This window comes from Bos indicus, chromosome 7 (genome assembly GCF_029378745.1).
Source record: "Bos indicus isolate NIAB-ARS_2022 breed Sahiwal x Tharparkar chromosome 7, NIAB-ARS_B.indTharparkar_mat_pri_1.0, whole genome shotgun sequence".
Classification (NCBI taxonomy): Eukaryota; Metazoa; Chordata; class Mammalia; order Artiodactyla; family Bovidae; genus Bos; species Bos indicus.
This window is the reverse complement of record NC_091766.1, coordinates 13,678,000-13,698,405: the sequence shown is the minus strand read 5'-3', so window position 1 is coordinate 13,698,405 and position 20,406 is coordinate 13,678,000. Positions and strand designations below refer to the sequence as shown.

The following is a 20,406-nucleotide window of genomic DNA, read 5'->3' as shown; positions in this document are numbered from 1 at the left end:
CACCATTGAGGATAATGTTTGCTGTGGGTTTGTCATATATAGCTTTTATTATGTTGAGGTATGTTCCTTCTATTCCTGCTTTCTGGAGAGTTTTTATCATAAATGGATGTTGAATTTTGTCAAAGGCTTTCTCTGCATCTATTGAGATAATCATATGGTTTTTATTTTTCAATTTGTTAATGTGGTGTATTACATTGATTGATTTGCGGATATTGAAGAATCCTTGCATCCCTGGGATAAAGCCCACTTGGTCATGCTGTATGATCTTTTTAATGTGTTGTTGGATTCTGATTGCTAGAATTTTGTTAAGGATTTTTGCATCTATGTTCATCAGTGATATTGGCCTGTAGTTTTCTTTTTTTGTGGGATCTTTTTCAGGTTTTGGTATTAGGGTGATGGTGGCCTCATAGAATGAGTTTGGAAGTTTACCTTCCTCTGCAATTTTCTGGAAGAGTTTGAGCAGGATAGGTGTTAGCTCTTCTCTAAATTTTTGATAGAATTCAGCTGTGAAGCCGTCTGGACCTGGGCTTTTGTTTGCTGGAAGATTTCTGATTACAGTTTCAATTTCCATACTTGTGATGGGTCTGTTAAGATTTTCTATTTCTTCCTGGTCCAGTTTTGGAAAGTTGTACTTTTCTAAGAATTTGTCCATTTCTTCCACGTTGTCCATTTTATTGGCATATAATTGTTGGTAGTAGTCTCTTATGATCCTTTGTATTTCTGTGTTGTCTGTTGTGATCTCTCCATTTTCACTTCTAATTTTATTGATTTGATTCTTCTCCCTTTGTTTCTTGATGAGTCTGGCTAATGGTTTGTCAATTTTATTTATCCTTTCAAAGAACCAGCTTTTGGCTTTGTTGATTTTTGCTATGGTGTCTTTTGTTTCTTTTGCATTTATTTCTGCTCTAATTTTTAAGATTTCTTTCCTTCTACTAACCCTGGGGTTCTTCATTTCTTCCTTTTCTAGTTGCTTTAGGTGTAGGGTTAGGTTATGTATTTGAATTTTTTCTTGTTTCTTGAGGTATGCCTGTATTGCTATGAACTTTCCCCTTAGGACTGCTTTTAAAGTGTCCCACAGGTTCTGGGTTGTTGTGTTTTCATTTTCATTCATTTCTATGCAAATTTTGATTTCTTTTTTGATTTCTTCTTTGATTTGTTGGTTATTCAGCACCGTGTTGTTCAGCCTCCAATTGTTGGCATTTTTAATAGTTTTTCTCCTGTAATTGAGATCTAATCTTACCGCATTGTGGTCAGAAAAGATGCTTGGAATGATTTCTATTTTTTTGAATTTTCCAAGGCTAGATTTATGGCCCAGGATGTGATCTATCCTGGAGAAGGTTCCATGTGCACTTGAGAAAAAGGTGAAATTCATTAATTGGGGATGAAATGTCCTATAGATATCAATTAGGTCTAACTGGTCTATTGTATCATTTAACGTTTGTGTTTCCTTGTTAATTTTCTGTTTAGTTGATCTATCCATAGGTGTGAGTGGGGTATTAAAGTCTCCCACTATTATTGTGTTATTGTTAATTCCTCCTTTCATACTTATTAGCATTTGTCTTACATATTGTGGTGCTCCCGTGTTGGGTACATATATATTTATAATTGTTATATCTTCTTCTTGGATTGATCCTTTGATCATTAGGTAGTGACCATCTTTGTCTCTTTTCACAGCCTTTGTTTTAAAGTCTATTTTATCTGATATAAGTATTGCTACTCCTGCTTTCTTTTGGTCCCTATTTGCATGCAAAATCTTTTTCCAGCCCTTCATTTTCAGTCTGTATGTGTCCCCTGTTTTGAGGTGGGTCTCTTGTAGACAACATATGTAGGGGTCTTGTTTTTGTATCCATTCAGCCAGTCTTTGTCTTTTGGTTGGGGCATTCAACCCATTTACGTTTAAGGTAATTACTGATAAGTATGATCCCGTTGCCATTTACTTTATTGTTTTGGGTTCGAGTTTATACACCATTTTTGTGTTTCCTGTCTAGAGAATATCCTTTAGTATTTGTTGGAGAGCTGGTTTGGTGGTGCAGAATTCGCTCAGCTTTTGCTTGTCTGAAAAGCTTTTGATTTCTCCTTCATACTTGAATGAGATCCTTGCTGGGTACAAGAATCTGGGCTGTAGGTTATTTTCTTTCATCATTTTAAGTATGTCTTGCCATTCCCTCCTGGCTTGAAGAGTTTCTATTGAAAGATCAGCTGTTATCCTTATGGGAATTCCCTTGTGTGTTATTTGTTGTTTTTCCCTTGCTGCTTTTAATATTTGTTCTTTGTGTTTGATCTTTGTTAATTTGATTAATATGTGTCTTGGGGTGTTTCGCCTTGGGTTTATCCTGTTAGGGACTCTCTGGGTTTCTTGGACTTGGGTGATTATTTCCTTCCCCATTTTAGGGAAGTTTTCAACTATTATCTCCTCAAGTATTTTCTCATGGTCTTTCTTTTTGTCTTCTTCTTCTGGGACCCCTATGATTCGAATGTTGTAGCATTTAATATTGTCCTGGAGGTCTCTGAGATTGTCCTCATTTCTTTTAATTCGTTTTTCTTTTATCCTCTCTGATTCATTTATTTCTACCATTCTATCTTCCAATTCACTAATCCTATCTTCTGCCTCTGTTATTCTACTATTTGTTGCCTCCAGAGTGTTTTTAATTTCATTTATTGCATTATTTATTATATATTGATTCTCTTTTATTTCTTCTAGGTCCTTGTTAAACCTTTCTTGCATCTTCTCAATCTTTGTCTCCAAGCTATTTATCTGTGATTCCACTTTGATTTCAAGATTTTGGATCAATTTCACTATCATTATTCGGAATTCTTTATCAGGTAGATTCCCTATCTCTTCCTCTTTTGTTTGGTTTGGTGGGCGTTTATCCTGTTCCTTTATCTGCTGGGTATTCCTCTGTCTCTTCATCTTGTTTAAATTTCTGAGTTTGGGGTGTCCTTTTTGTATTCTGGCAGTTTGTGGAGTTCTCTTTATTGTGGCGTTTCCTCGCTCTATGTGGGTTTGTACAGGTGGCTTGTCAAGGTTTCTTGGTTAGGGAAGCTTGTGTCGGTGTTCTGGTGGGTGGAGCTGTATTTCTTCTCTCTGGAGTGCAACGAAATGTCCAGTAATGAGTTATGGGATGTCTATGGTTTTGGGGTGACTTTGGGCTGCCTGTATCTTGGAGCTCAGGGCTGTGTTCCTTGCTGCTGGAGAATTTTCTTGGTATGTCTTGCCCTGAAACTTGTTTCACCCAGAGAGGTTTACAGCGTTATATGGAGAAGAGAAGAGTGAGGAGGGAGTTAGAGGTGACCCGAATGAGATGAGGTGGAATCAATAGAGGAGAGAGTGGGCTATTCAGTAATCTCTTCTTTATGTGCACTCCACAACTGGCCCGCTCAGAGTTGTTCACGGAGTTATACAGAGAAGAGAAGAAGGAGGAAGGTGGCAGAGGTGGCAAGGAGGATAAATGGGGGGAATGAAAAGGAGGGAGACAGATCCAGCCAGTAACCAGTTCCCTAAGTGTTCTCCACCATCTGGAACACACAGAAATTCACAGAGTTGGGTAGAGTAGAGAGGGGTTAGAGAGGAGACACAGGCGACCTGGTGGAGAAAAAGGAGAGTCCAAAGGGAGAGAGAGCAGTTAAGCCGGTAATCTCGCTCCCTAGTGAAAAATGGGTACTGAAGTTTGGGTTCTTAAAGGTACAAACTTGGTAACAAATACATAAAAGCAAAAATTAAAAATCTAGAGTAGAGTTTGGGATTTCAAAAATACGATGTTAAAGAAAAGAAGAAGGAAAAGAAAGAGAGAAAAAATGAACAAACAAAAACAAACAAGGTCACGAAAATTATAAAGAAAATATAGGTACAAGATTGATAACTAATACAAAAATCAAAAGTTAAAAACCTAGAGTAGAGTTGGAATTTCAAAAATACAATGTTAAAAAAAGAAGAAGAAAAAGAAGGAGAGAGAAAAAAAACAAACAAGAACAAAGTTGCATAAATTATAAAAAAAATACAGGTACAAAATTGATAACAAATACGAAAAAGCATAAATTAAAAATCTAGAGTAGAGTTTGAAATTTCAAAAATACAATGTTAAAGAAAAGAAGGGCAAAAAAAAGGTAAAAAAATTATAAAATATATACATATATGAAGTTTGCTTTAAAAATAAATACGGTCTTCTTTTTTTTTTTGCAAAGTATTCGGTTATAAAAGTGGGAATTAAAGGAATAACAGATGACTTAAAATTTTTCTTTAAAAATTAAAAAAAAAAATTTAAAAAAATGAAAGAATGATCATACAAATAGTAAAAATATATCTAGGACTTTCTCCGGTTTTGTTGTGAGTGTTGTGGGTTCAGTTCATTTTGGCTAGTTCCTTGGTCCGACTTATATTTCTCAAGATCTATAGGCCCCTTCCTATGTAGTTGGTTGTAACCACAGGGTTTTAATCTATTGCCTGTAGCTTCCAAGGCGGTTCCCTCTGTAATAGCTTCTGTTTGCTGGTCTCTTCAGTGTCTGGTTTCCACCCTGACGCAAAGAGGACTTGAAGGACACTTTTTTTTTTTTTAGGCTCACTTGTTCAGTCGCGCTGTGGGGAGGTAGGGAGGGATGTTGCAAACAAATAACACTGGCGTGTGCTCGCAGTGCCTCAGCCACACTGGGTCCCCCCCTCCCCCGTTCACGGCGCGTGTAGCCTCTCTGCCCACGCTGCTCAGGCTCTAGGTTGCTCCGCCTGGAACCATCTGTGGCTGGCCCTGGGCTGCCTGTACTTCCCAGGTCCAAGCCGCTCAGGTTCAGGCACTCGGGTAGTTCTCAGAGGCACAGACTCTCAGTTGGGCCTGCGTTTTGTGCTCTTCCCAGATCGGAGCAGCTCAGGTGATGAGGTGTTTAGCAAGTGCGATTGCTGCGACTTATCGCCTCCCCACCGCTCGTTTATCTAGGGGTGCACCCGCACACCTTCTCAGGCAGATGTTGACCGTCCAGACCCCCAAGAAGTTTTAGTTAGCAAAGAAGCTTGCTTACAGTTTTATAGATAATGTCTCTCTGGGGCTGCGATTGTCCCCTTCCGGCTCTGGCTGCCTATCACCGGAGGGGGATGGTCTGCTGCCGGCTATCTCTGTTCAGTCCTTTGTTCCGTGTGCGGGCCTAGCGGTGTCATAGGTTAGGGCTGGCTTTTTGCGTGGTAGATACCCCACAGTCTGGTTTGCTAGTCCAAATTATTTCACTCAGATAGCGCTCGGGGTATTCAGGCCAGATTCTTGCGATGCAGACCGCGCCGCGCCTCACTGCCCAGCCCCCGCTTGCTAATGGTGGATGCAGGTGTCTGTGCTGCTTCTCCGCTGGGGGAGTTACCATAGGGCTCGCAATGTGCAGGTTTTAATTGTTTATTTATTTTTCCTCCCTGTTATGTTGTTCTCTGTGCTTCCAAGGCTCGGCACAGATTCAGCAGTTAGAAGGTTTCCTGGTGTTTGGAAACTTCTCTCTTTTTAAGTCTCCCTTCCCGGGACGGAACTCCATCCCTCTCTCTTTTGTCCCTTTTTTTGTCTTTTATATTTTTTCCTACCTCCTTTCGAAGACTTGGGTTGCTTTTCTGGGTGCCTGATGTCCTCTGCCAGCATTCAGAAGTTGTTTTGTGGAATTTACTCGGCTTTTAAATGTTCTTTTGATGAATTTGTGGGGGAGAAAGTGTTCTCCCCATCCTACTCCTCCGCCATCTTAGCTCCTCCCTTATGATATTATTTTAAATAGTGAAATGTGGATATGTGTCTATTGACAGATGAATAAAGAAAATGTGCTGTGTATATATAAATGATGGGCTATTATTTAGCCATAAAAACAAGGAAATCTTGCCATTTGTGACAACATGGATGGACCTAAGAAATATTTGCACATTAAAATATATACACCAGACATAGTCAAATACTGTATGATCTCACTTATGTATGGAAGCGAAGAATATCTAGCTCTTAGCACTATAGTTTAAACTGTAGTTGTGAGGATTGGTGGTGGAGAAAGTGGGGAGATGTTGGTCAAAGGGTATAAACTTTCAGTTATAAAATGAGTAAGTTCTGTGGATCTAATGTACACAGTGCAGAATTATTAGCTATAATCACTAGGCTGTGATTATAGCTAATAATTCTGCACTGTGTTGTTGAGATTTGCTAAGAGAGGTTGGCTTACCTGTTAACACACACACACACACACACACACACACACACATACACACATGCAAAGAAACTATGTGAGGTGACAGATATATTAATTAACTTGACTGTGGTAATCATTCCCTGTGTGTATATGTATTTAAATCATCCTTTTGTATATCTTTAAAACGTTTCATCTCACACAACCCACCCAAATATACGCTATTTTGTCAATCACGTCAATAAACTGAAAAAAAGAAAAACAATGAAGTAGTATTATCCTGTCAGTACAGAACAGAGTTCAAGAAATGTAAAGTGGTCTCATACTTCAGACATTTTACTGAGATGGTTCGAAACAAATAATCCTGTATAAGATAAAAAATTTCAAGAGGGTTACTTAAATTTCATTATCATTTAATCATTGACAATACTGTGCACATGAACATTATCTATGTAGTCACCAACACATTAGATCTTGTCCTCTTAATTAAACAAAGTTGATTAGAATTTCAAGTCCACCAAAGTCAAAGATATGGAGTATATACTAAATGACTTCTGAAAGACAGCTCTGATATTTGAGTAATCTCTATTTCATGAAGGAAGGAAGACAGAAAAACAAAGGGTGAATGAAACTCTGAAGATCAAAAAAAAGTTTCCAATTATGAACATTCATCTTTGATTTAGAATCCAGGTGACATAGTCTTGAATTTCATAGAGATTTGTAAATAGAAAAGTGAGAGAAATATCTAGAATTGTATTTGAGAAAATAAGATCTTTATAAATGACTTAATTTTTTTATATTTGAATTATTATATATTTCTTAGACCGGGAAGGGGATCTCTTATTCTATAAGGGAGTCTCTTATCATCTCTAAAGAAGTAGGCTGTATTTAACTGAGGTCATGAATATATTACCTCTGACGTTCTTATTTCTTTCACTTTTCAGTGAAGTTTTATAAAGTAAGAGTGCATAGACAGATGTGAATAACACAGAAACCAATGAAGAAAGAATTCTAAGCAGATAGTATTTGTCACACTGAGAAATATTGCTGAAGGAAATGGGGTGTATGATCTTAGAAATGAATTGCTTGAATCCAAAATATGGACACAGTACTGCATGTCATTTACTTGTTTTCTTTCTTCCAAATCTCGTTTCTTTTTTAAAGGTGTCCAAGGTACATACAACCACAAAATCTAACACAGAATCTAACCAGTGTCTCAGAATTCTTCCTCCTGGGCCTCTCAGATGATGCAGAACTGCAGCCTTTGCTCTGTGTCCTGTTTCTGTACATGTACCTGGTCACCATGCTGGGGAACCTGCTCATCATCCTGGCTGTCACCTCTGACCCCCACCTCCACACCCCCATGTACTTCTTCCTCTCCAACCTCTCCTTGGCTGACATTGGTTTCGTTTCCACCACAGTCCCCAAGATGATTGTGAACATCCTAACTCACAGCAGAGTCATCTCCTATGGGGGCTGCCTGACACAGATGTCTTTTTTAATCCTTTTTGGATGTATGGATGGTATGCTGCTGTCTATGATGGCCTATGACAGGTTTGTGGCCATCTGTCACCCACTGCACTACCCAGTCATCATGAACCCACACCTCTGTTTCTCTTTAGTTTTTGTGTCTTTTTTTGGTAGCCTTATGGACTCCCAGGTACACAATTTGATTGTTCTACAACTTACCTGCTTCAAAGATGTAGAAATTTATAATTACTTCTGTGACCCTTCTCTGCTCCTTAAGCTTGCCTGTTCTGACACTTTCACCAATAATATAATCCTGTATTTTTCTGGTGCCATTTTTGCTTTTGTCCTTGTCTCAGGGATCTTTTTCTCTTATTACAAAATTATTTCCTCCATTTTGAGAGTCCCATCATCAGGTGGGAGGTATAAAGCATTCTCTACCTGTGGCTCTCACCTGACAGTTGTTTGCTTATATTATGGAACAGGTCTTGGTATGTACCTCAGCTCAGCCATCTCACAGTCTCCCAGGAAGGATTCACTGGCCTCAGTTATCTACACTGTGGTCACCCCCATGCTGAACCCCTTCATCTACAGCCTGAGGAACCGAGACATCAAAAGGGCCTTGTGCAGATTCCTCAACAAAACGATCTAACCTCCATTTGGAGTGTGGGTTGGAAAATGTAGCAAAATTAACACCTGGATCTGAAAATTCTCTCTCTCTGATGACATCATTTGTAGCCCTTAGGGCCTTCTTGCCTCTCCTTGTTTTATACCTGAATATTGCTTTTTAGATATGTTTTTGATGGGGCTGGAAGGGTCTTCTGGGATTCTGTAGATGTCAAAAATACTGCATAACTGAATCTTATTGTATTTAAGGAGGAGTCTCTCATTTATCGTGGTGACCCACATACTAGAAAAATGAACAACTCCATTTTTACAGATTACTATGATTTAAAGCTGTGTATGCAGTCTATGTGGAGGAGGCAATGGCAAACCACTCCAGTACTCTTGTCTGGAAAATCCCATGGACGGGGGAGCCTGGTGGGCTGCAGTCCATGGGGTCGCAAAGAGTCGGACACAACTGAGCGACTTCACTTCCCTCATTTCACTCCCTTCATACTTTATCACTGGAGAAGGAAATGGCAACCCACTCCAGTATTCTTGCCTGGAGAATCCCATGGACGGAGGAGCCTGGTGGGCCATTGTCCATGGGGTCACAGAGAGTTGGACATGACTGTAGTGACTGAGCACACATGAACACACTGTGTTAGGATACATGTCACTGCTTCTCAGCCTTGGCTTTTCTCAAAATCATCTGGGAGGCTTAAAAATACTCACTGTTTTGCAACATTGTGAATCAACTATACTACAATAAAATAAACTAAAAAATAAACTGACAACTGAGTCTCACTGCCAAAGAGTCTATTTATTTTATTCTTATTTATTTATTTTTAAATTTATTTACTTATTTTAAAGGAGGATAATTCCTTCACAATGTTAGACTTAGGGTGTCCTAAACTGAAGATTTAAAAAAATTACTTATTTTTATTTTTGGTCATACCATGCAGCATGTGGGGTCTTAAGTCCGAGACCAAGGGTTGAATTCATGCCTCCTGCATTGAAAGGTGGAACCTAATCCACTGGAGCACCAGGGAGGTCCCAGCATGAGGGTTTTTAAACACACTGAGGCTGGTTTTAGCATGTGGCCAAGGTTTGAACTTCTGATCTAAGCCAAATCTTTCAGTCAAATGTGACCTTTATGTCATGTGTCCTAACTCCTCATGGACAAATGTCCCAGATCCTAAAGAGATCTGAACTCATGGGGGAAAATATGAAGAGCCTGCTGTAGTAACAGGCAATGTGCCTGTGTGCATACTCAGTCAGTAAGTTGAGTCTGACTCTTTAGCGACCCTGTGAATCGTAGTCTGCCAGGCTCCTCTCTCCATGATATTTTCCAGGCAAAAATACTGGAGTTGCCATTTCTTTCTCCAGGGGGTCTTCCTGACCCAAGGATGGAACCCACATCTCTTAAATTGGAAGGCAGTTTCTTTACTACTGAGAAGCCCAACAGGCAGTGTGTTTTCCCCATTATTGCTGATAATGATTCTTCACATATAGCCTCTCTACACCATAGAATTTGGTCTCCATAGCCTATGTGCTGTTTATAAAACTATTGTCTCTACTCCAAACTCACACTTATATACACTGCTTTGGGGTGTGGCTCTTGAAATGTTTGTTCCATTTTCTAACTTACCTACATTCAATAGTGGTCAGTAAATTCTCTTTGCCGTAAATGCTCAGCTCTTCATTTTATACTCCTCAAGCCCTTGGTGGAGTAACATCTTTCTTTGCTCATAAATGCTATGTTACTGCTTTGTTATTTTTTTGCCTGTTAGCCTCTCAATATCTTTTAAACGAACTCCCAGTTTTAGTTTAGTTTAGTTCAGTTGCTCAGTTGTGTCTGACTCTTTGCGATGCCTTGGACTACAGTATGCCAGGCCTGTTCATCACCAACTCCCAGAGCTTGCTCAAACTTATGTTGATCGAGTCGGTGATGCCATCCAACCATCTTATTCTCTGTCGTCCCCTTCTCCTCCTGCCTTTGATCTTTTCCAGCCTCAGGGACTTTTTCAATGAGTCAGGTTTTCACATTAGGTGGCCAAAGTATTGGAGCTTCAGCTTCAGCATTAGTCCTTCCAAAGAATATTCAGGACTGATTTCCTTTAGCATTGACTTGTTTGATATCCTGGCTGTGCAAGGGACTCTCAAGAGTCTTCTCCAACACCACAGTTCAGAAGCATCAATTCTTTGGTGCTCAGCTTTCTTTACAGTCCAACTTTCAGACACATACATGACCACTGGAAAAACTGTAGCTTTGATTAGATGGACCTTTGTCACCAAAGTATGTCTCTGCTTTTAATATGATGTCTAGGTTTGTCACAGCTCTTCTTCCAAAGAGCAAGCATCTTTTAATTTCATGGCTTCAGTCACCATCTGCAGTGATTTTAGAGCCCAAGAAAATAAAGCCTCTCACTATTTCCATTGTTTCCCCATCTATTTGCCATGAAGTGATGGGACCAGAAGCCATGATCTTTGTTTTTTGAATGTTGAGTTTAAGCCAGCTTTTTCACTCTCCTCTTTCACTTTCATCAAGAGGCTCTTTAGTTCCTCTTTGCTTTCTGCCATAAGGTGGTGTCATCTGCATATCTGATGTTATTGATACTCCTCCCTGCAATCTTGATTCCAGCTTGTGCTTTATCCAGCCTGGCATTTCATACAGTATACTCTGCATATAAGTCAAATAAGCAGGGTGACAATATATAGCTTTGATGTACTCCTTTAGCAATTTGGAACCAGTCCTTTGTTCTATGTCCAGTTCTGTTACTTCTTGACCTGCATACAGATTTCTCAGGAGGAAGGGAAGGTGGTCTGGTATTCCTATCTCTCTAAGAATTTTCCACAGTTTGTTGTGATCCACACAGTCAATGACTCTAGCATACTCAATGAAGAAGAAGTAGATAGTTTTCTGGAATTCCCTTGCTTTTTCTATGACTACTTGATCTCTGTTTCCTCTGCCTTTTCTAAATCCAGCTTGTCCATCTGGAAGTTCTTGGTTCACATAGTGTTGAAGTTTAGCTTGAAGGATTTTGAGCATTACCTTACTAGTGTGTGTAAGTGAGCACAAAATGTGCAGTGGTTTGGACAATCTTTGGTATTGCCCTTCTTTGCAGTTGGATGAGAAATGTCGTTTTCCGGTCCTGTGAAAAATGGAAAACTCTGAAAATGGATAGTGTATCACATCATTGGTCTAGACCTCATGCTGCAAAGATTTCAAGATTGATACAATGAATTTCAACATATCAAAATCACACATTGAGTGGTAAATTGAGAAAAAAAGGTCTGATGTTACGTTAAGATCCTGCAGCTTGGAAGTAAGAAGCAAGAGTACGTGATATTTCCTCCTGAGATGAAAAGGGACCCAGACCCTTCCCAGGACATTCACTCTTCTCCTTTTCCTGTTCTTTTAATATTAACAAGTCCCCAGAGATGAGGACAACATGGACCAAGTGGCTAATGATGAGCTTTGGGTGTTGAGCTCTAAGGTCATGCCATTGTAAATAATTGGCCAATGCCTCCAAGCTCATTATTTTGGCTGTTCTAATATTGTGAATCCACACCTATGTCTCCATCCTTTGTAGGAACCTACATCAGAATGTCCAGGCTGAGTCTGTTTTCCTGCCCATCCTGAGGAGGGACCCTGAGACTTCATCACACACCAGGCAGGAGAGAGGCAGTGAGTCTGTGGTCCTTGGTCATGCTTCAGCAGAGATACAGCCGACCTAGTAAGTGCTAGGGAGACAGGAATGGTGAAGAGGTGTTGGGAGCAATCCACAAGGGTTTGGAATAGAGTGCTTTGAAGTTCACATTCTTTGTTTTGGTTGAGCTGTGAGAACTTTCGTTCAGAGTTCTGCTTTCACCCTCACTGGCTCTGGCTGGCATCCCTCCCAATAGAGAAGCAAGTGTACCTCTGTAAACTTTCCCCTTGTGCAGTTGTGGTTCAGTCACTCAGTCATGTCTGACTCTTTCCAACCCCATGGACTGCAACACCAGGCTTCCCTGTCCTTCACCATCTCCTGGAGTTTGCTCAAACTCATGTCCATTGAGTCGATGATGCCATCCAACCATCTTATCCTCTGTCCCCCTCCCCTCTACCTCTTCAGTTCATCATGGGATCAGTGATGAGGATGAGGACAAGCATGATGAGGATGACATGAGCCATACCATCCTGTCCTGGTATTGAAGGCCTCCTAAGTGTCGGGCTCTGATGTATACATTTTGTATTTCCTTCTTGATTATATGCGCATAATTTCTCCCCAATGATATGTACATAACATTACTATTATTTTAATAAGAGGAAAGAAGTGAAACATTTTATATAACATGTGCCAGTTCTTGGGGCTTCCCTGGTGGCTCAAGTGGTGAAGGATCTGCCTGCCAATACAGGAGACTTAAGTTTGATCCCTGGGTCATAAAGATCCCCTGCAGAAGGAAATGGCAACCCACCCCAGTGTTCGTGCCTGGGAAATCCCATGGACAGAGGAGCCTGGCGGGCTACAGTCCTTGGTGTCACAAAGAGTCAGACACAACTTAGGGACTAAACAACAGCAACCAGATCATGAATTAAAGAATGGTAAAATCATGTTTGAAGTCAGTCATTTTGGACAGACTGATTCCAGATGCTAGGTATGTGGGCAATGCCTCTGCCACCCCAAACCATCATGTCACTAACTTCCCTGTCAGTCCTGGCAGAGACTCCTCGATCCCTGCTCACTGTTATGGGAACACTTGTACTCGGTTAGTGGGAATGAATAATGATACAGCCATTACAGAAAACAGAATGGAGGTTCCTTAAAAAAATTAAAAGCTGCATCTAATTGAAATAGAACTACCATAGGATCTAGCAACCCACTTCAGGTTAGGTGCCAAAGAACTCAAATCAGAACTTCTAAGAGATATTTACATTCCCCTGTCATCATCATTTATTTTAAATAGTGAAAATGTGTTTATTGACTGTTGAATAGGTAAAAAATGTTGTGTGTTTATATAAATAATGGGATATTACTCAGCCATAAAAACAAGGAAATCCTGCCATTTGTGACAACATGGAATGATCTGGAGAATATTATGCCTGTTAAAAAAATAATTTATTTTAATTGGAGCATGATTACAATGTTGGGATGGTTTTTGCCATACATCATCATGAATCAAAATTTCAAGAGAGTTTCTTAAATTTTATTACCATTTAATCATTAACATTGTTCTGTACAGTAATACCACCTTTGTAGTCATCAATGCATCATGATCCTGCATTTAATTACGCCATACTGATCAAAATTTGAATTCCACTAAAGTCAAAGATATGAAGAATATACTAAAAGCTTTAAAAGACCCCTCTGATGTTTGAGTAATGACTTATTTCATGAAGAAGGGAAGGTAGAAAACAAAGAATGATAAAACTCTGAATATCATATAAAATGTGTTCTCATTTTAACATTCATTTTTAATTAAGAATCAGGAGGACCTAGTTCTGCATTTCATAGATTTGTCAATATTGAAAATGAGGAAAATATCTAGAATTGTTTTTGACTGAATTAAGATTTGTATAAATATGCATGTCTTAATTTCTTTAGATCAAATTTTATATTTTATTAGAGGGGAAGAGAATTTCTCCTTCTACATTATATCTAAAGAAGTTGGCTATATTTAACTGAGACCATGGATGTTTTAACTCTAATATTCTTGTTCCCTTTCATTTTTCCATGAAGTTTTATAAAGTAAGGGTGTATAGGCAGAGATGAATAACATAGAAACTAAGGAGAAAACATTTCTAAGCAGGTAGAATTTGTCACACTGAGAAATATTGCTGAAGATACTGGGATGTATAATCTTAAAATGAATTGTTTGAATCCAAAGTATGGGCACAGCGCTCAGTGCCCATTTACTTATGTCCTTTGTTTCCAGACCTCTTTTCTTTTTCCAGAGGTGTCCAAGCTACATAGAAATGGAAATCTAACAAGTGTCTCAGAATTCTTCCTCCTGGGCCTCTCAGATGATGCAGAACTGCAGCCTTTGCTCTGTGTCCTGTTTCTGTCCATGTACCTGGTCACCGTGCTGGGGAACCTGCTCATCATATTAGCCGTCACCTCTGACCCCCATCTCCACACCCCCATGTACTTCTTCCTCTCCAACCTGTCTTTGGCTGACATCAGTTTCATCTCTACCACTGTTCCCAAGATGATTGTGGACATCCAAACTCACAGCAGAGTCATCTCCTATGGGGGCTGCCTGACACAGATGTCTATTTTTATCCTTTTTGGGTGTATGGATAGTATGCTTCTGTCTGTGATGGCTTATGACAGGTTTGTGGCCATCTGTCACCCACTGCATTATACAATCATCATGAACCCATGCACCTGTTGCATCTTCATTTTGGTGTCTTTTTTTGTTAGCCTTTTGGATTCCCAGATGCATAATGTGATTGTGTTACAACTTACCTGCTTCAAGGATATAGAAATTTCTAGTTTCTTCTGTGACCCTTCTCAGCTGCTCAACCTTGGCTGTTCTGATACTTTCATGAATAATATAGTCAGCTATATTATCGTTGCCATCTCTGGTTTTCTCCCTACCTCAGGAATCTTTTTCTCTTACTATAAAGTTCTTGTCTCCATTCTGAGAGTCCCCTCATCAAGTGGGATGTATAAAGCCTTTGCCACCTGTGGCTCTCACCTGGCAGTGGTATGCTTGTTTTATGGAACAGCCCTGGGGGTATATCTCAGCTCAGCCATCTCCCTTTCTCCAAGGAAGGATGTAGCAGCCTCAGTGGTTTACACTGTGGTCACCCCCATGCTAAACCCCTTCATCTATAGTCTGAGGAACAAAGACATCAAAAAGGCCATGTGGAGGTTCCTCAGCAGAACAATCTCAGCTTAGGACCTGGCCACCCATTTAAGTGTAGGCTAGAAAATGTAGCAAAAAAACAAAAACAAAAACAAAACCAAAACCTGGAGATTTAAAATTCTACTTTTATTATGTCATCAGTTTTGCAACTCTTATGACCTTCATATTTTTCTTTGCTTTCCACCTGAATATTGTTTCTGTTTCTGGTTTAACATGACAGTGGGAGATCGAGGATCCTTTGTGTGTCATAATCACTTCTTACCTGAATTTCTTTATATCTATGGAGATTCTATGATTTATCTTTGGTGGCACAAACATCCTTGAAGAATGACTACTTCCCTTTCAATATACTGAAAATTTATGAGTTTTGCACAGCTGTTACATCATTTCCATAGTAAATTCTGTATCTATGTTTTAAATTCACACATACAGTTATGGGTGAGGAGGCATGTCACTGCTTCTCAACCTAGGCTTTTATTGAAAATATCTGGGAAGATTAAAAATACTGACCTTGTGTTTCACCACCAGACACTCTAACTGTACTTGGTTGTGGCCTAAATATGAGTATTTTTCAAAGCACTCAGGTGGTTCTAGTGTGTGGCCAAGATTGAGAACTACTGATGTAAGTCAGAATTTTCCTTTAAAAGTGACCTTTATACTTTGGGTCATAACTGCTCATGGACAAATGCTAAAGATCTAGAAGAGATCAGAGGTCAAAGGGTGGAAGTTATGAAGACTCTGCTGTAGTAACAAGCAATGCATTTACCCCATTATTTCCAATAATCTTCACATGGATTATTCTACACCATATGCATGGACTTTGCTCTGGGGTGGGATGCTTAGAATCACTCCTCTATATTGCATCTTGTGTTGATCTTACGTACTTTCAACATAATCTGTAAATATCTCTTTGCCCTAAATGCTCAGGTGATCCCTTTAAACCCCTCAAGCCCTTGGTGGAGTAGCTTCTTCCTTCACTTATGATGGCTATGTTACTTCATTTTCTTTCTTTCTTTCTTTTTTTTATCTTTCAGCCATTCAATAACTATTTAACCAACTCTCTGTGTTAAAACTTTTCACTAAAATGATTAAATGAATTATTCCTGGATGACTGCCACTCAGCCAAAAAAATAATGAAATAATGCCATTTGCAGCCACCTGAATGGACCTAGAGATTGTCATACTGCATGAGGTATGTCAGAGAAAAATAAATATCATATGATATCACTTATATGTAGGATATATGCTGTTGCTAAGTTGCTTCAGTTGTGTCTGACTCTGTGCGACGTCATGGATGGCAGCCCACCAGGCTCCCCTGTCCCTGGGATTCTCCAGGCAAGAATACTGGAGTGGGTTGCCATTTCCTTCTCCAATTCATGAAGGTGAAAAGTGAAAGTGAAGTTGCTCAGTCCTGTCCGATTCTCAGTGACCCCATGGACTGCAGCCTACCGGGCTCCTCCATCCATGGGATTTTCCAGGCAAGAGTACTGGAGTGGGATGGATTATCTACAAAACAGAAATAGTGTTACAGATGTAGAAAACAAATTTATGCTGAGTAAGGGGCAGTAAGGGATAAATTGGAAGGCTGGAACTGACATATGAAAGTGATGAAGTCGCTCAGCCGTGTCCGACTCTGTGCGACCCCGTGGACTGTAGCCCACCAGGCTCCTCCATCCATGGGATTCTCCAGGCAAGAGTACTGGACATATAAACACAACTGTATCCAAATAGATAGATGTTAAGAACCTGCTGCTGCTGCTGCTAACTCACTTCAGTCGTGTCCAACTCTGTACGACCCCATAGACGGCAGCCCACTAGGCTCCTCTGTCCTTGGGATTCTCCAGGCAAGAATACTGGAGTGGGTTGCCATTTCCTTCTCCAAAGAACCTACTGTATAGCAAAAGGAAGGAACTCTACTCACTACAGTGTAATGAACTATATACAAAACATTCGGAAAAAGAATGGACACATGTATAACAAATTCACTGTAGTGTACACCTGAAAGTAACACAACATTGTAAATCAACTCTAGTCCAATAAAAATTTTTTGAAAAAACACTAATTGGTTTTTCTTTACTTAACTGACTCTTGACTGATACTATAGCACTGGGTATAAAGATTTGCTCTTATGTACCTGTGATTGGAAGATGCAAAATGCGCCCAGGAAAGACAGGTGGAAGTCAAGTGTATGTCTTAGCTTTGGGTACACAGCTGGAGAATAGGTGGTATCATATTCCAATTGCTATGTGAGTCCAATGATGCCTGAGGTACATTGAGTCACCCAAGTCTTCATAGTAAGTTTACCTTCTTTCAAGGGAGGACTTTTCCTTTTACTAGAAACAGCCTGGTTAGGACTTCACTTGATTGCCATGCCTTCCTGTTCTCTGTCTCAATAATTACACCTTAGGTCTCCTATTGAGTTCTTCAAGACAAGTCAGTTCAGTTCAGTCTGACTCTTTGTAACCCCATGGACTGCAGCACGCTGGGCCTCCCTGTCCATCACCAACTCCCAGAGCTTGTTCAAACTCATGTCCATCGAGTTGGTGATGCCATCCAACCATCTCATTCTCTGTCCTCCCCATTCCTCCTGTCTTCAGTCTTTCCAAGCCTCAGGATCTTTTCCAATGAGTCAGTTCTTCGCATCAGGTGGCCAAAGTATTGGAGCTTCAGCTTCAGCATCAGTCCTTCCAATGAATATTCAGGACTGATTTCCTTTGGGATGGACTGGTTTGATCTCCTTGCATTCCAAAGGACTCTCAAGAGTCATCTCCAACACGATAATTCGAAAGCATCAATTCTTTAGTGCTCAGCTTTCTTTATGGTTCAACTCTCACATCTGTACATGACTATTGGAAAAAGCATAACTTTGACTATATGGACCTTTGTTGGCAAAGTAATGTCTCTGCTTTTTAATATACTGTCTAGGTTTGTCACAGCTTTTCTTCCAAGGAACAAGTGTCTTTTAATTTCATGACTTCAGTCACCATCTGCAGTGATTTTGGAGCCCAGGAAAATAAAGTTTGTCACTGTTTCCATTGTTTCCCCATCTATTTACCATGAAGTGATGAGACCAGATGCCATGATCTTCATTTTCTGAATGTTGAGCTTTAAGCTAACTTTTTCACTCTCCACTTTCACTTTCATCAAGAGGCTCTTTAGTTCCTCTTCACTTTCTGCCATAAGGGTGGTGTCATCTGCATATCTGAGGTTATTGATATTTCTCCTGGCAATCTTGATTCCAGCTTGTGCTTCATCCAGCCTGGCATTTTGCATAATGTATTCTGCATATAAGTTAAATAAGCAGGGTGACAATATACAGCCTTGATATCCTCCTTTCCCACTTCATTACCATGCCTCTGTCAGAATCTTTACATCTTAGGGCTCCTATTGCATTCTGCAAAATAAGTATCCATCACAAATTGAGATGTCACTTATTGTTTTTGTGGTAGTAATCTTGGCTGACTGAAAGCTGTGCAGATCTACTATAGTTACTTTCCATTTTACCTCTTAAGAAAATCACCAACCAACTCTACTGATGAGAGACTTTGTTTGTTTTGTTTATTTATTTATTTATTTATTTTAAAAATTTTATTTTTAAACATTACAAATTGTATTAGTTTTGCCAAATATCAAAATGAATCCGCCACAGGTATACATGTGTTCCCCATCCTGAACCCTCCTCCCTCCTCCTTCCCCATACCCTCCCTCTGGGTCGTCCCAGTGCACTAGCCCCAAGCATCCAGTATCATGCATCAAACCTGGACTGGCAACTCGTTTCATACATGATATTCTACATTAAAAGAAAGAATATATTTGAAAAAAGATAAATTATTACTAGTTTAGGGAAAGAGATATCAACTCCAAAAAGTTACTAAAATCACTAAAATACTATATCTGCATATCCATTTAAGCTAACCTAAGTGACAGTCAAAGAATCTTGAAAGAAGCCAAAGTAATGCTACTTTGTGTGTGTGTGGTTCTGTGGTTTAGTTTTCTGTTTATGTTCTGTTAAACTTCTATCACTTTGTTTCTTATTAGATCGTGTTAAATTCTCATAGCAAATGAATACAGGGCACTTTAAATCCATAAATATTATAAGAGAAAGTATACACTTGAATAATAATCCTAGGTGTTCTACAATGTTCATGGAATGATTTTCTGCAATGTTCACAATTGGTAATATGTCAGAAAATACATTCTGCTTGTATGAGTTTAATATATTACATTCCACAGAGAAGAGAAATCCATATTCCATGTCTTTCACTGTCTGACTTATTTCACTTATCATAATGACCTAACAGAAACAGAAGAGATTAAGAAGAGGGGGCAAGAATACATAGAATAATTGTATAAAAAAGCTCTTAATAACATGGATAACCACGATGGTGTGCTCACTCACCTAGATCCAGACATTCTGGAGTGTGAAGTCAAGTGTGCCTGAGGAAGAATTATGACTAACAAAGTTAGTGGAACTGATGAAATTCCAGCTGAGCTATTTCAAATCCTAAAAGATGACCCTGTTAAAATGCTACACTCAATGTGCCAACAAATTTGGAAAACTCAGCAATGGCCACAGGACTGGAAAATGTCAGTGTTCATTCCAATTGCAAAGAAGGGAAATGCCAAAGGATGTTCAAACTACTGCACAATTGTGCTCATTTCACATGCTAGTAAGGTAATGCTCAAAATCCTTCAAGCTAGGCTTCAACAGTATGTGAATCAAGAACTTCCAGATGGACAAGCTGGGTTTACAAAAGGCAGAGGAATCAGAGATCAAGTAGTCAATACCCATTGGATTATAGAAAAAGCAAAGGAATTCCAGAAAACTATCTACTTCTTCTTCATTGACTACACTAAAGTCTTTGACTCAGTGGATCACAACAAACTGTTAAAAATTCTTACAGTGAGGGGAATGCCAGACCACCTGACCCATCTCTTGAGAAACCTGAATGAAGGAAAGGGATCAATAGTTAGAACTGGACCTGGAACAGTGGACTGTTTCAAAATTGGGAAAGGAGTATATCAAGGTTGTATATTGTCACCCTGCTTATTTAACTTATATGCACTGTGAACATCATGCAAAATGCCTGATGGATTGGCTGACTCACAAGCTGGAAAGAAGATTGCCTGCGGAAATATCAGCAACCTCAGATATGACAGCAACCTGACACCACCCTAAATGCAGAAAGCAAAGAACCTCTTGATGAAGGTGAAAGAAGAGGAAAGTGAAAAAGCTGGCTTAAAACAAAAAAATGAAAAAACTAAGATCATGGTATCTGGTCCCATTACTTCATGGCAAATAAATGGGGAAATAAGGGAAACAGTGACAGATTTTCTTTTGTCTCTAAAATC

General features: G+C 39.5%; 2 protein-coding genes and 1 pseudogene across 2 annotated transcripts in view; all 3 read left to right on the top strand.

The window, feature by feature from the left end:
• The window catches only part of LOC109560927 (olfactory receptor 7E178-like), a 28,607-nt gene extending 23,621 nt beyond the window's left edge, over window positions 1–4,986 (top strand). The window contains 1 exon segment of the mRNA XM_070792267.1: window positions 4,846–4,986. Coding sequence (XP_070648368.1) covers window positions 4,846–4,986 — 141 coding nt within the window.
• Window positions 4,987–5,248: 262 nt separating this feature from the next.
• Window positions 5,249–8,248, top strand: LOC109560926 (olfactory receptor 7E24-like). Its single transcript, XM_070792266.1, has 2 exons — window positions 5,249–5,304; window positions 7,294–8,248. Exons 1-2 carry the CDS (start codon window positions 5,249–5,251, stop codon window positions 8,246–8,248), a joined length of 1,011 nt encoding a protein of 336 aa, XP_070648367.1.
• A 5,823-nt stretch (window positions 8,249–14,071) lies between these two features.
• Window positions 14,072–15,117, top strand: LOC109560925 (olfactory receptor 7E178-like; annotated as a pseudogene).
• The last annotated feature ends 5,289 nt before the right edge of the window (window positions 15,118–20,406 follow it).

Bases quoted from the DNA above. Each gene is read 5' to 3' on its own strand.
- LOC109560926 (XM_070792266.1), top strand. From the start codon at position 5,249: ATGCAGACCGCGCCGCGCCTCACTGCCCAGCCCCCGCTTGCTAATGGT. The intron at 5,305-7,293 runs GTGTCTGTGCTG...TCTTTTTTAAAG, and splicing joins CTTGCTAATGGTGGATGCAG to GTGTCCAAGGTACATACAAC.